Genomic DNA, 16,299 nt, shown 5'->3' on the forward strand with positions numbered 1-16,299 from the left:
TACAGAGGGAGGGAGTAGATAGGAAGGGGGTTATAGAGGGGGAGGACAACTTGTTCTATTTGATCTTATTAGATTGTGCACCCCAAGTTGATTGCATTCGTGGAAACACATGAAAGTTGCAATCTCCCACCCGTCCCATTGTGATGTCATATGGAAATGAGAACCATTGTGATTGGAGGTCTGTGAGATAGCACTGTGACATCATCAACGGAAAGTGCTGCAATAGTCTCCCACTGAAAAGCGGATTAATTTTTTGAAATAAACTGTTAAAACTTTAAAAACTTCGGAAATATTGGTCGGAATGCGACGGGAAGACGTTTATCCCGTCGAGGGAAAAAATGTGAGTAGCATGTGTGAAAATGTGGCCAAGCAATTTGGAAGAAGATACAAATTAAGGAGATTAAAAGAAAGCCGACACAACCCTGCATATACACGGAAATTTAGAATGTTGAGAACAAAGAGAAGAGTTTTAGTACAATATAGATGATATGATGATAGATAGATAGAAGATGGATGAATGAAAGATAGTTAAAAAAAAGAAAAGATGATAAAGGAAACAGGACATTGTTTGGTGAGAACGAGTTAGACACTTGTCGCTTTACCTCCCCCCCTCAACTCCATCCAAGGACCCAAGCAGTCTTTCCAGGTGAGGCAGAGGTTCATCTGCACCTCCAACCTTCAACTTTCCAGGTGTCAACTTCTATACATCAGCGAGACCACGCGCGGGCTTGGCGATCGCTTCGCCCAACACCTCCGCTTAGTTTGCACTAACCAACCTGATCTCCTGCTGGCTCAGCATTTCAATTCCCCCACCCATTCCAAATCTGACCTTTCTGTCCTGGGCCTCCTCCATCGCGAGAGTGAGGCCCAGCGCAAATTGGAAGAACAGTACCTCATATTTCGCTTGGGTAGTTTACACCCCAACGGTATGAACATTTACATAGAAACATAGAAAATAGGTGCAGGAGTAGGCCATTCGGCCCTTTGAGCCTGCACCGCCATTCAATATGATCATGGCTGATCATCCAACTCTATTTACATTATCATTTCAGATAGTCCTTGCTTTCTCACTCCTTCCCCTCCCCAGCTCTCCCACAAGCCTGCTGTCTCCCCCTCTCCTTTTCTTTATCCCGCGCTCTCCCTTCCCTCCCCCCCCCCCCCCCCCCATCATCAGTCTGAAGAAGGGTCTGGACCGGAAACGTCACCTATTCCTCTCCATAGATGCTGCCTCACCTGCTGAGTTTCTCCAGCATTTTTGTCTACCTATGAGACTCAACAAGTCGACTTTGAAGCTGGTACGACGGATGGAGAGAGCTGGAATGCAAGGGTTACTTGAAGTTAGTTACAACCACTGGGTTGTAAGCTACCCAACCCAAGCGAAATATGAGCTGTTCCGCCTATTGCGTTTGGCCTCACTCTGACAATGGACAAGGCCTAGGACAGAGAGCTCAGTGTGTGAATGGGAAGGGGAATTAAAGTCAAAGATACCAAATAGGATCTTTGAAAGATACTAGTAAAGTGTTTGGCAAACGGGAGGTCAGGTGGGTCCAGGCGGACCGGCAGCCAATGGGCGTGTGGTTGTAGCCAGCTGGCGGACGGGCCGTCCTCCAGTGACGCAGGCACTAGGCCCGAGACCTGGCGCGGCGCTGTGAGCGATGCCGGAGATCGGGGACCCCGAGGCTGTGACGGGCATGGGCCCAATCCGCTCGCATCACTGCCGCCAGAGTTCGTTCGTCACCTTCTGTAACTGCACGGGCCGCAGCGTGCGGCCGGTGTGGATCAACTACCGCGGGCAGCCCGAGACCTACGCGGAGATGAAGGCGCAGAGCGGCCGCAAGATGAACACTTTCATGGGTGAGCGGCCGCCGCTCGGACCGTCCCCTCCGGGCCCCTGGCATCCCAGTGCCACCGCTCCCTTTCCAAGCCACCAATTCCTCGCTCTTCGAGGAGGGATGGGCTCGGGATTTTGGGGGTGGGCCAACGTGTGTTTTGGTCAACAGGAGGGTTCCGGGATGGATATGAGGCCACTTAGGTCTGGGGTGGATCTGGGTCATCAGGTGGGCTTGGGGAAGTCTGGGGTCAACAGATGGGTCTGAAGTCAACAGGAGATCTGGAGGATCTGAAGTCACCAGGGTCTGAGGTGGATCTGGGGTCTGAGGACAACAGAATGGCCCTGAGGTGTCTAGTCAACAGATGGATTATGGAGAATTGTGTCATCAGGTGGTTTTGGGGGAAATCTTAAGGGCTCATCGTTATGGGTTGGATCTGGGGATCATGAGTTAGGGGGACGTTCCATTGGCCTGGTTGTACAAGTAGACAAAAACGGAGCCAAAATCGCAGGTTTGGCCAGTTTTGAGATAGAAAGAAAGGAAATTGCCCAAGTTGTAGAATTCAATTTTGCATCCGCTAAACTGTAACATGCGCAGAGCAAATGAGGTATTGTTGGGCCCCATTACAACACTGTAGGCCACAGACAGATCATTTAGAATGGGACTGGGATGAAAAAATGAAGTGACAGCTGGCAGACAACGTGAATCTTAAGGTCATCCCCTGTGGACTGAATGCAGGTATTCTCCAGAGCGATCACCCACTCTGTTTTTTCTATTATGGGTCCCACATTAAGAAGCTCAACGGAATCTCTGCTTCAGCTTTGGAACTCTGGATTTTGGTGCGGGGGGGGGGGGGGGGGGGGGGGGTGGGGGGGGGGGGGGGGGGGGGGACAAGGCAAGAGGTGATAGGGCAGGCGTTGCATCTCCTGAAACTGTGATAAGATGGGGAGTGGTTGATGGGGACAGAAGTGCAAACCAGGGAGTTACAAAGGAAGTAGTCACTTTTTATATTGTATTATTATTGTCACGTACCGAGATACGGTGAAAAACTTGTTTATGTGCTATGCAATTAAATAGATAACACTATATATAAATATATTCAAGCCATGCCAAGTACAACAAGAGTAAACTTTGCCGTGCGGAATATAGTTTTGCCACAATGAGGTTGGTTGTAAGGTCGGGAAAAGATATAGAAGGAAAGTTCAGAGCCCTGACAACAGAGGAAAGAAGTTGAGAGTACATGCTTTCCAGCTTTTATATCTTTTGTCCAAAGGTCTTTAGTTATGTTGACTGCTTTCCCGAAGGCAGCGTGGGTTGTAGATGTAGTCAGTGGTGAGGAGTCTGGTCTATATGACGGACTGGGCTACATCCACACCTGTGCAATTTCTTGTGGTTTTGGGCAGAGCTGTTCCCAAACCAAGCTGTGATGTAACAGACAGTATGATATCTGCAGTGCATCTGTAGAAGTTGGTAAGAGTCATTGGAGATATGCTGAATTTACTCAACCTCCTGAGGAAGTAGAGGCATGGGTGTGCTTTTTTGGCCGTAGATGTAATGTGGTTGGTCTAGGAGAGATTGTTGGTAATGTTTGCGTCTAGGAACATGAAGCTCTCACCATTTCCACTTTGGCACTATTGATACTTGATTGAGGAATGTACTCTACCACACTTCCTAATAACTAGCTCATTCGTCTCACTGATATTGAGAGAGAGGTTGTTGTCTTGGCACCATGTTACTAAGCTATCTGTCTCCTTCCAGTACTCCGTCTCTGGAAGGATCACTGTTCAAGATCCAGCACACTGTAGTGATGTCATCTGCAAACATTTAGATGGAGTTAGAGCAGAATCTGGCTTCACAGATGTGAGTGAATATTAAGGATTCACAGAACGCATCTGTGCAGAGCACTACTGTTGAGAATTATTGTGGAAGGTGTGTTATTGCCTATCCTCGCTGTTTTTGGTCCATGGGTCAGATATTCGAGAATCCAGTAGCAGAGGGGGATGCTGACTCCTAGATCCAGCAGTTTAGAGATTAATTTGGATGGGAATATGGTGTTGAAAGCAACGCTAGTCAATAAATGGGAGTTTGACATGGATGTCCTTGTTAGCTAAATGTTCCTGGGATTCATGTAGGGCCAGGGAGATTGCATCTGCTGTGGACCTGTTTCGATGAAAGAGAAACTGCAGTCGAGCAAGGCTGTTTTGGAGGCTGGAGTTAATGTAAGCCATGACCAACCACTCAAAGTATCCAATGATGGTGAATGCCAGAGTCACTGGACAGTAGTATTTGAGGCAGACCTGCTGCATCGTGCAGGTCCTGAGTACATGGCTGGTGACTCCATCTGAACCAGTTGTTTTCCATGGATTCACTCTCAGGAAGGCCAATCGTACATCTGCTACAGTAACCATGGTGTTGGCGCACATGAAGTGATGTCCTTCCACCGACCTATTCAAAGCAAGCATGGAATGCAGTTAAAGGTAGACATAAATGCTGGAGAAACTCAGCGGGTGAGGCAGCATCTATGGAGAGGAATAGGCGACGTTTTGGGTCGAGACCCTTCTTCTGTCTGAAGAAGGGTTTTGACCAGAAACGTCGCCTATCCCTTCTCTCCATAGATGTTGTCTCACCCACTGAGTTTCTCCAGCATTTTTGTCTACCTTAGATTTTTTCAGCATCGGCAGTTCTTTCTTAACCATGGAATGCAGTTAGCTCATTGGCCCGACTTCACTTTGTAGCCGGTTATAACATGCAAGCCTTGCCACAATCGACAGGTGTGTAAGAAGGAACTTACACCGAACGTGTGTAAGAAGTTTACACTGAAAATGGACACAAAAAGCTTGAATAACTCGGGTCATGTAGCATCTCTGGAGAAAAGGAATAGGTGATGTTTCGGGTTAAAACATCACCTATTTTTAGTTTGTCCAGAAATGCTGCATGACTGGTTGAGTTACTTCAGCATTTTGTGTCCACAATTGACATGTCTCGTATTGTAGCCTCTGGGCTCTAGCATGGTCTGAAATTTACTTCTTTAATGACAATGCAGAAGTCACCGAGAAGGGAGGGGGGGTGTGGTTTGTAGGTTAGTTACCTAAAATCTCCGATATCAATGTTCCTACCATTAGGTTTATAAGCTATGCAAGCGGAGTATGAGGTGCTGTTCCTCCCAACCTGAAATGTCACCTATCCATGTTCCCCAGAGATGCCGTCAGACCCGCTGAGTTACTACAACATTGTCATTTTGTGTAAGCCAGCTTCTGAAGTTCCTTGTTTCTTTTTGTTACTCTTCTTTCTATTTGTTTTCTTTGTCAGGTCACCCGTGGATGTTCCGCGATGCGGTGTCTGATGACAGGCTCCTTGTCAATAGTCACGAGGTCTTCGTCTCGCCCCCCGGTCAGGTTAATGAGATTGGGCAGCCTCGATACATCATGGTTAAAATCACCATACCAGGTAATTGGCTGCCTTGATTTTTTTATCCTAATTGGTGTCATGAAAAGAGTTGTACATCACAGAAACTGGCCCTTCGGCCCACCATGTCCATGCTAACCATTGAATACTGATCCCATTTACCAGCACTTGGTCTGTAGCCTATTAATCTTGCTGCTTCGGGTGGCCACCCAGATACTTGTGAGAGTCTCTTCCATCACCATGTACTCACTGCTCTAGTCCAGATTGTAATTATCCTCTGGATGAGGTCTCTTCTTACTCTGGACCTTAACATAGAAACAGAAAAATAGGTGGACCTATGTCAGGCACGTGCCGTCAGTAATTACTCAAGGTAGGCAGTCAGTCGGCTGTAAAAAAAAATCTTAAACTGCGCATGCTACCACTTCAACGCCTTCTGCCCGCCCACTCACCTCTGGCAGTGCCCTCTGTCTGAACACCTCTCACCTGCTGCTCGCCGGCTTCACTCATGTCAGCCGCTTCCCGCAAATCCTTAAATTCCCATAGCCGAGTAACCTCAATTGGTCCCTTGAGTGCGCTGTCGGAATTTAAGGATTTGCGGGAAGCTGGCCGGCGAGCGGAATGAGAGAGGTGCTCAGACAGAGAGCACTGCCAGAGGTGAGCGGGAACCAGCAGAAGGGGCTGAAGTGGTAGCTGGTTCTGCTGTCGGGTCCTGGCAGCCGCTCGCAGTCACCCGAGCTGCTTCCTTCCTCGGAAGTGGCGGCCAGATCTGCTGTCCATGCCCGGAGCGCTGCGGCAGCCACCTGAGCTAATTCACTCCCCGGCCACAATGCAGTGGCTCCGTGCCCGGAGCCACTGGCCCCAACCCCCTCTTTCACTACGCTCCTGCCCTCCCCGCAACTTTACCCCGGGCCAGACTCCCCAAACACTGTGAAAGGAACTCTCCCCACCCACCCCGGGAAATACAGTATTTAAAAACATAAAACATCAAGAAATGTACTTACCACGTTATTGGTAGACAAATTCCATTCTTCTCTCTTTGTTCCCTAAGATACTCTTAAAATAATGACAATCCATATTTAAAAAATCCGCCAGGAAACTTGCGCTGTGCATGCGCAGAAGGCTGCTGCGCGTGCGCAGTACTGCAAAGGCAGAATTTCAGCTTCCTTCAGCCCCGCTTTAAATTGATGGCTAGAAGCAGCGCTGACGGCACGTGGGCTGCACAGACCTTCGCTAGTGTTGCAACTGCCGCGGTTGAAAGGCATGGAGAATTATGCCTACCAAAGAGATCGATCTCTTACTTTATTTATATTTAATAATTGCCATTTCATAATTTTAGTCAGGGTAGGCAGTGCCTACCTTGCCTACCCTGACGGCACGTGCCTGACCTATGTTCAGTGGTCTTAGACAACCCTACCTCGAGGAAAATGGTATCCACCCTTCTGACTGTATGCCTCTCACAATTTTGCACATCTGTATCGGATCACTCTTCGCCCACCTCAGCTACCAGGAAAACAGATCCAACCTATCCAGTCTCTCCTCGTAACCAAAACATACCATCCCAGTAAAAGTACCGGTGAATCTCTTCTGCAACTCTCAAGTGCAGTCACATCCTTCATACAGTATGTATGTGCACAATGTCCAGTTGGGGCTTAACCAATATTTAATGAAGTTGTACCCTTTACCTGCACACGATGCCCCATATAGTGAAAATGAACATCCCAAGTGCCTCCTTTCTCATATATTCTCCCCACACTGCCATCTTCAGGAATCTTTAGACTTGTACACCAAGATCCCTTTGTTCCTTGGGTCCTACTATTCATAATATATGTCATATTGAAACCCCCAAAATACATCACCTCACACTTATCAGGATTAAATTCCACCTGCCATGACTCTGCTTAAATCACAAAATAATTGTGTAGCCTAACTACCCTTCTTACTGTCAACACCACCAACAACCAACTGCAAACATTCTCATCATACTGCCTACATTCCACATTTAAGTATTTAATTTGCATTACATGTAGTAAGGGTCCCAGCACTGATTCCTGTGGTACACTGCTAGTCACAGGCCTTCAATCGCAATAGCGGCCCCCTGTCACCACCCTCTGTCTACTGTCACCAAGTCAATTTTGGATTCCATTTGTCAACATGCATTGAAACCCATGAGCTTTAATCTTTTGGACCAACCTTCTATGAGGACCGAATCAAAGTCCTACAGGTCCATGTGAACTGCAATGCCCTTGCCAATCTTTTTAGTTACCTCTTCAAACAAACTCAATAAGTCATGCAAGATCTCCCATTCATAAATCTGTGCTCTACAAATCCCGCCTAGCCCAGAATCCTGTCTCCTGTCCAAAAATCTAGAGCCGTCTCTTCTGCACAATTCCATCAATCTTGCATTAATCTGATCCATCTTCCTATTCCTATACTCAAATGAAGAAAGATACAAAGTGCTGGAGTAACTCAACAGGTCAGGCACATGGTCCGATGAAGGGTCCCGACACAAAATGTCACCTATCCATGTTCTCCAGGGATGCTGCCTGACCCACTGAGTTACTTCAGTACTGTGTTCCCCCTCCCATGTTTTAAAAGCGATTTGGCCCAAGTGGATCTTCGGCTTCCCAAGACGCAGGGAAATTTTCGGTCCTTATTTTAGGGTAAAAAATAGCGTCCTCATTGCCAGGAAATACAGTAATGTGTACTTCCTACAATAATGTAGGTAATTTATTTTGCTGTATTATATAATGAACTGAAAAAGTTTGCAATACAATGAGGGATTGCAGGCTTGATTAAAAAGTGATTTGAAACTTTGCTGTTTAAAAAAAATGAAAATTGTCAATGAGTAAACTGGATTTAATTGTGTGAAACCTCTCAGTTTACACACTAAAGGAGCGGTGCCTGCAAGTGGTGCGCAGCCTGGTGAAGCAGGAGGATTACAGAAACCTGGAGATTGCCCGAACACTACACGATGACCTGGAGGATCACCCCCAGCTGTTGAAAGATCTTCAGCACCTCCAGCAGCTGGCTGAACAGGAAGAAAATGGCCTGAACTGAGAGTGACAATGTTCTTTCCACACCCTTGCCCCAGATCAGAACTGGTATATTATGCGTAGACAAACTGTGAAAAGTGATCTACAGAGTCCCTAGCAACAGTGACTGTCCAGTGTGACTGACACAAAGCTTTGGACGTCTCCACCTGATCAGTATTGTTGACATATTTTGTACTTTTCATTATCTTCCTATTTCTTGGACCAAATCATTTCACTTTTTTAAATGGCTGATGTGGAAATACTCCAGTACCTTTAGATGAACAGCATCCAGTAAATTTCTGGTCCATCACCAATATCGTGCAGCAGTAGAATTGAGTAAATTAGGGAAGGAGGCTGGCGTAGCTTGGGTCTCTTCCACTGGTGTCTGAGATGCCAGTATAGAGTTTATTCTACAAGAGAGGGAATCCAGAACTCCTGGTAGTATGGTGAGCTTGTGATATAGATAATGGTTGGTGTAGAGTATTGAAAGTACAAAGCATGGAAGTAACATGGGAAAGTGGGTGACCATATGAGGAATGAAGGAATAACAAAATATGCTGATGGGGCTAAATGGCTCACCTATGGCATTAAAGGTCAGCATGGAGTATTTGCGGAGAATGCTTTGACTGCGCAGTAACTGAAGGTAGCATAAACATGAGTTTCTAAGCCAGCTTAGATCCATAGAATTGGTCTATGATTCTCACGTGAATTGAGATATGGTGAAAAACCTTGTTTTGCTGCTATCCATGTAGATCATACCATACATGAGTACATAAGAGTACAGAAAGAAAAATGAAACATTGTGCAGAATATAGTATTACAGTAATGGAGAAAATACAGTCAAAAAGTATAAAACTGCTGCTGCCCAATATGGGGAATGGCTTTCTCAACTAAGCTTCTGACATTAACATTTTATTTGTAGATGAGCCTGTGGTTGCTCTGAGTACTGTGTACTGGTTATATGTATCCATGCCTAAACTAGTCCACTTTGCCAGTTCTGCATTGTAACCTGCTTCATTCTGTGCTACTGAGCTTGTATTTATGGCTCCTGAATCTGTGGACACCTTGGTCTTTTCTCCAATTTCTCCTACTAGTTCTAACTTCTGTTTCACTGTCATCCAGGTTTGTTTTCTTTTCACCTTATCTGGTCATAGAATTTTGCAGGTCTGGACACAGTGCCCCTGGTATTCCAGCCACGGTGCTGTAAAAGTTGAACAAGACAAATCAGCCTTTGTATTATCATTTTATTGGTGTAATTTTTATGATTTTCTCTGTATTCAGTCATCTCAATCCCTCCACGTTCCCACCTTATTTAGAAGCTTACTTTTCAAGGCATAAACATTCTTCTTAAGCAAAAGTGTCTCTTTGCATCTTCCCATATTCACATTTGTTTCTCAATTCCAGCCGTTTTCCAAGACGGTCTTTCTCTATTGAATCTGTAGTCCTTTGTCACGTTGGTCTAAATCATGTGTGTAATTATTAGGCAGTGGATGTTGCAGCAGTAGTCTGAGAGGAAGACTGCTCGGCACTCTTTGTCATGTTAGGTTTGCTAACTGTTGCTCCCCCATTCTGTCATTCCTTTAACCCAACAGCATTTCTGTTTAAGTGACAATTTTTCAAGTCCAAGCCCAGATTGGTGTCAGCAAGATATTCACTTGTGCAAGCCATGGTTGATGCTAAGCTGGTGAAACATGGCAGTAACGAAGGATCTCGACCTGAAATGTTACCCATTCCTTCTCTCCAGAGATGCTGAGTTACATCCAGCTTTTTGTGTTTACATCCTAATAAGATCTGCCCCAACTGGGTCACACTAAAGTGGATCTACCAAATTCATCACACAAAGCTTGTAGGCATCTTAGGCATCAACAATTTTAGGCATCTTTTCATTGAAAGCAGCATGTTTTTTGGTTACTGCACATGTGACAGGAGCACACTGAGCTCTTGTATATATTTTGTACATTAAAGCTGAACAAAGTCACTGATCCTTTCAGTAAAGATGCAGCATTGCTTGGGAATTATTTCTTTCACTCTCCAAGATGATTTAGTTTAGTTTAGAAGTACAGAAGTAATTGGCTTAAAGCCCTACGTTTCTTCCTCGACCGCAGAACCAACCAATCCCCGTCTACAAATACTCTCCTCTGCCTACGAAACTGGTCCTTACCCTTAACAACTTTTCCTTTGACTCCTCCCATTTCCTCCAAATCCAAGGCGCATGGGCCCCAGCTGTGCCTTCCACTTTGTTGGGCATGTCGAACAATCCTTGTTCAAGGCGTACCATGGCCCTATCTCCGAACTCTACCTCCGCTACATCGACAACCTCATTGGTGCTACCTCCTGCACCCATGCAGAACTCATTGACCATCCATTTCACCACTAACTTCCATCCGGCACTCAAATTCACCTGGACCATTTCCGACATCTCCCTACCGTATCTAGACCTCACTCTCTCCATCACAGGTAACAGACTAGTGACCGATATCTACTACAAACCCACTGACTCCCATGGCTATCTTGACTACACTTCTTCCCACCCTGCTTCCTGAAAGAACTCTATCCCCTACTCCCAACTCCTCTGTCTACGCCGCATCTGCACCCAGGATGAAGCTTTCCAAACCAGGTCATCGGTTCCCCTCTTCGACTATAGATGAGGCTCTCATCAGGGTCTCCTCTATATCCCGTAGCTCCGCTCTCACTTCCCCATCCCCCGTACGCGTAACAAGGACAGAGTTCCCCTTGTCCTCATATTCCAACCCACCAGCCGAGGTAAAAGTTCGTCTCTTGAAAAACAGACAGCAACAAAATTGTTAAAGGTAAACCATGGCCATCTACTATGAGCACAAACGTTGCTCAGCGCTTCTCGGGCTCCACTCACAGAACAAAGGAAAGTTAGCGCAATAATACATTTTTTTAATCAGTTAAACACTCCTACCAAGTCTGAATATGGCATAACTGAAAGATTCTATAGCCTTTCAGAATATAGGAAAAGCTGGGTCCGAATCAAGCTCATCCAATAACAAGTTATCACTTATCTCTGGGGCGTCAGCTATTTTTTTTAAATCTTGGCTTCTTTATGGCCTTGAAAGAAGCACATGTTATTACGCAGGTTTCCATCTTAATGTCTTTATTAAGTCCTGTCCTCCATATTGTGTTCCATATAATTTGCAAAGTCATTTAGACTTGGCACCGAGCCATTCTTTTGTTCTACTAGACCATGCTTTTGTAGAAGAACGACTTCATTTTGTAAACGTCACATACAACAGATAATCCTCACATTTTCGAAACCTTCAACAGCTGTTTCACCGTCACATACAACAGATAATCCTCCGACATTTTCGAAACCTTCAACAGGATCCCACCACTGGCCACATCTTCCCATCTCCTCCCCTTTTGGCTTTCCGCAGCGACCGCTCCTTCCGTGACTCCCTGGTCAATTCGTCCCTTCCCACCCAAACCACCCCCTCCCTTGTTTTACTTTCCTTTGCAACCGCAAGAAATGCTACACTTGTCGCTTTACCTCCCCCCTTGACTCCATCCAAGGACCCAGGCAGTCTTTCCAGGTGAGGCAGAGGTTCACGTGCACCTCCTCCAACTTGGAGACTCTTTTAAGAAGTATAATAAAGTTTAGCGGGCATTTTACCTACCGTTCGGTTTTCCCTGGTCCTGAAAACACCAATGAGCCAATTAAAATGCCCGGTCAGCGAGGGAGATTGACTACGGCTGCCCTGAACTGCCTGTAACTAAATAGCGACCCCACTCCACTGCACTAGGAGTCAAAAAGAACCATGCCGACCAAATCTTACTCCCTGAAAAAATTTCTGCGACCTAGCTGAGGCCACGAATATTTGTGAACTTCTCTTGAGCATGAAGGAGAGTTCCAGTGACCTCATAGGACCTCCTAGGACCTCGTGTCGTCCATGCTGCGAGTTTGAGTTGAGAGCAAACTCTTCCAAACTCGCAGATTAGGTCGCCGCAGTGGGCAGCCCCTTAAGGCTGTTCATCACAGAGCTCCCCCTGTGAACCTTATGGAAGGTGAAACGTGAGCACGTCTCATCCTGCTCCACGTGGCGGACCCCTGGTCGGAGGATGACCTTGGAGGATTCAGAGGTAAAGAGCCGAGCTTGCCGGCCCTTCAACTCTCTAAGTTCCTCCCTCACATCCACCCCCCTCGACTGCAGAAGGAGCAGTTGCTGCAAATCTGTCTGGAGTTGACACAATTCCCTCTGACTGTCTTGCTCTCTGAACCCCTTTAAATATGAAGAACCTCTTAATGTTCTCCTTGGTTGCTTCCAACCAGAGTGTTGGGGAGTCAAAGAGGGGCTTCACCGTTCTCCAACATGCGTAGTCCCACTTTAGCTCCTCAATGCTCTCTGGGGTCAACAGCTTAACATTTAACTTCCACGTCCCTCTGCCTGCCTTCCGGTCCTCCTGTAGGTGACAGGAAGCCTGAAGGAGGCAGTGGTCAGAGAAGAACACCAGCATGAGGTTGGTGTGTTTGACCATGATGGCCTTCGACGTGAAGAAGTCTTTCGGGGACCAGACTGAATCATCCAATCTCGACCAGGTGAACCGCGACTGGGACCCGCCTGCAGGGTTGCTGAAGGCGTTGCGCAGCTCAGCTCCATCAGGAGCTTGGAGGTGCTGTCCAGTCTGTGGTCGGCACTACCGGATCGTCCAGCCACATCAATGATGTAGTTGAAGTCACCAGCCAGAACGAGCTGCCGGGACGTGGCCAGCAGCGGTGGTAGCTGCTGGAGAACGGCCAGCCACTGGCTCTGCACGAGTGAGGCGTACACATTAATCAGCCGGACCGGAGAGCCACGGTACATTACATCCACCAAGAGGAGACGCCCCACAACCACCTTCCTGAGCTCAGTGATGGCGAAGCTCCCTCCCCGCAGCAACATCCCCAGACCGGAAGCGCGACAGCTCGGTTCGCACTAACCAACCTGATCTCCCGGTGGCTCAGCATTTCAACTCCCCCTCCCATTCCGAATCCGACCTTTCTGTCCAGGGCCTCCTCCATGGCCAGAGTGAATCCCACCGCAAATTGGAAGAGCAACACCTCATATTTCGCTTGGGCAGTTTACACCCCAGCGGTATGAACATTGACCTCCAATTTCAGGTAGTCCTTGCTTTCTCCCTCCTTCCCCTCCCCTTCCCAGCTCTCCTACATCCTACTGTCTCCGCCTCTTCCATTCTTCTTCCCGCCCCCCCCACCTCCACATCAGTCTGAAGAAGGGTCTTGACCCGAAACGTCACTTATTCCTTCCCTCCATAGATGCTGCCTCCCCCGCTGAGTTTCTCCAGCATTTTTGTCTAGCTTCGATTTTTCCAGCATCTGCAGTTCTTTCTTAAACACATCATCCACTATGGACTGTTTTTGCACTCCAGAACTTAGTTTCAATTTGCACTATTATGGTTACCCAGTATTAAGATTATTCATTGATCGTATTTTGATTGATTATCATATATATTATCTATGTGTTATTGGGTTACTTTATTTGTCACATGTACTGAAGTACAATTAAATTCATTTTTGTATACAGTTCAGTTTTGTATACAGGTATCACTATACATAAGCTCTAAAATAATCTTCGATAAACATCTCAGATACATACCTGTTAAGATAGAGTAAGTAAGAATGTTCCCTTGTCCCTTTGCTGGTACATACAATTAAACACTCTTGGCACTTGGTCAGTCCGGTTGGAGGCGGAGACTGCAATGGATCTGACATGCAGCATCCGGCGTCTAACACTGATTATTTGGGCTGGGGAGTGGGGTCTGACACCAATTAGCATTAGTGTTTAAGAAGGAACTGCAGATGCTGGAAAATCGAAGGTACACACAAATGCTGGAGAAACTCAGCGGGTGCAGCAGCATCAATGGAGCGAAGTAGATAATCTTCGCTCCATAGATGCTAGCACCCGCTGAGTTTCTCCAGCATTTTTGTGTACCACCAATTAGCATTAACCTGAGGGTGTACAGCAGTGAGGGTCCCTGAGTTACAGGAAGGCAACTCTAGGAGTCTTTGGGACAGGTGGGTCTGACTCCGTAAGGTTTTTATTTACTTTATCCCGGCACTTCTCCTTAAGTGTTCTGTTTTGAAGGTTTTGTCTGAAGAACATGAGCAAGATACTAGGATCTTTGCTCAGAAACTGAGGCGGGGGCCCCCGCTCAACTCACGTGGCTGCCTGTCACTCTCACGTCACTATGCCGGGTCTCCGCCGCCGGGCTGCGACTGACCCTGAGCCCAGACCCCGCACCCGGACCCCGTCCCCGGCCACCAACCCCAACCCCGACCCGGCTGCCATCCAAGATGCAAAGTAGGAGAAGCCGTCGCGCCCCGTCGGAGCGGAAATGGCAAGTTGTGACCATTGATTCCCCAGCATTGTCTCCCCCGCCGCTCTGCCGCCGTAACTAACCCCCGTCCCGTGTGTTTATCCATTCACTCGCAGCATCTCCATCTGGGACAAGAACGATCCCGCTGTCTACCCTCACCCCATAACCGATCACTGGGTCAAGCTGAAGTATCAGGTACAGTGCCCGTCTATCTTCTGTGTAAAGTATTTCAAGCAAGGCGTCGAATACAACGTAACCAGGCATCGATAAACCGTCAAAGCGAAGTGAACGTACAAACTCCATACAGACAGCACTGTAGTTAGGATCGATTATTTCTCCAGAGGATACCAGTGCCACAAATAAATGGAGATGCCTTAACCATCATGGACACCAAACCTTTCTAATTTAAACAATGCACTGTCCCCTCTACTTGTCCCTGACACCGTCCCTATGAGCAGCAGCCAAGGATTGGGTGAGAAGTGAGGTCGCTGGTAGTGAATTCTAAAATAGCGATCAGCTTTAAGGACAAAATTAATTAAATTGTGACATGAAAGTCTTCTAATCAAGATTATAAATTCCTTCGTTTGCAGACACCAGAACTGAGCCTCACCGTGCCTCAAAGTAAGTGAGTTTCAATTTAAGAGGTCGACGGGGAACTATTGTAAAGTCACCAGCCGAGATGTTTAGTATCATGGACTGGGAAACGCAGACAGTTCTGATTGTCGATGGATCTGGGGGTTGGTGATGAGCAGTAGTGAGATAGGAGGAACGGTCGGTGGGATTAGACGGTTTGTTGGTGATTAATGAGTTCGGTGACTGGTCGGTTCATAGAGATTGTGATTATTGTCAGTGTGTGAGAATGTGCTTGATTACATTTAACGAGAAGGGTACTATGATTTTACAGATGTTGATGTGATGATCAGTCTGAAGAAGGGTCTCGACCCGAAACGTCACATATTCCTTCGCTCCATAGATGCTGTCTCACCCGCTGAGTTTCTCCAGCATTTTTGTCTACCTATGATTTTACAGAGATGATTTCAGCCAATGATGGGTGGTGTGTAGGAAGGTACTGTTGGTTTACACTGAAGATAGATACAAAATGCTGGCGTAACTCAGCTGGACAGGCAGCATCTCTGGATAGAAGGAATGGATGACGTTTTGGGCCGAGACCCTTCTTCAGACTGAGAGTCAGGGGGGAGGGAGATACAGAGATAAGGACGTGTAAGGTTTGAATATTACAGTCGGCAATCAGTGTTCAGTGATAACAGTTGAACCAGTGGTTGGTGATTATAGTCCGTGATTACAATCGGATCAGTGGTCCGTGATTACAATCGGATCAGTGGTCCGTGATTACAATCGGTGGATCAGACTTTATTGATTAGGCTTCGTGGAACTGCTTAATCAACTTTGCTCGGTGCGCGGTTTATGACTGCACCTGTGATGCTCTGTGACTTTTGCAGGCATTAATTTCTCCTGATATGCAGCTTGTGTATTTATCTCCATGTTTAGGCGCTCCACCGTACTATAGTGAGAAGTGTTCGCGTTTCCGCTACGACGGTTGTCTGAGCAGTGTGGCCATGTCCAGGATTACCGACTATCTGATTGACGAGTTCACGGAGCTGAAGCCAGGTCTGCCTTGTTCGGGTAACTTTGGCGGCTTTGATGTGATGACTGTTTGTGATTGAAAGTTAACG

The 16,299-nt window shown here is 46.8% G+C and overlaps 1 protein-coding gene across 1 annotated transcript; it reads left to right on the forward strand.

The window, feature by feature from the left end:
• The first annotated feature begins 1,404 nt into the window (after window positions 1-1,404).
• On the forward strand, window positions 1,405-10,261 carry vhl (von Hippel-Lindau tumor suppressor). Its single transcript, XM_055647795.1, has 3 exons — window positions 1,405-1,854; window positions 5,139-5,276; window positions 8,113-10,261. The coding sequence occupies exons 1-3, from the start codon at window positions 1,656-1,658 to the stop codon at window positions 8,289-8,291; spliced, it is 516 nt and encodes a 171-aa protein (XP_055503770.1). The 5' UTR covers window positions 1,405-1,655; the 3' UTR covers window positions 8,292-10,261.
• The last annotated feature ends 6,038 nt before the right edge of the window (window positions 10,262-16,299 follow it).

Source organism: Leucoraja erinacea, chromosome 16, assembly GCF_028641065.1.
Source record: "Leucoraja erinacea ecotype New England chromosome 16, Leri_hhj_1, whole genome shotgun sequence".
Classification (NCBI taxonomy): Eukaryota; Metazoa; Chordata; class Chondrichthyes; order Rajiformes; family Rajidae; genus Leucoraja; species Leucoraja erinaceus.

What these genes read in the sequence shown, in the direction of transcription:
- vhl (XM_055647795.1), top strand. Translation starts at nt 1,656, where the DNA reads ATGCCGGAGATCGGGGACCCCGAGGCTGTGACGGGCATGGGCCCAATC. An exon ending in CAAGATGAACACTTTCATGG is followed by an intron (nt 1,855 to 5,138) that starts GTGAGCGGCCGC and finishes TTTCTTTGTCAG; the next exon opens with GTCACCCGTGGATGTTCCGC. An exon ending in GGTTAAAATCACCATACCAG is followed by an intron (nt 5,277 to 8,112) that starts GTAATTGGCTGC and finishes GAAACCTCTCAG; the next exon opens with TTTACACACTAAAGGAGCGG.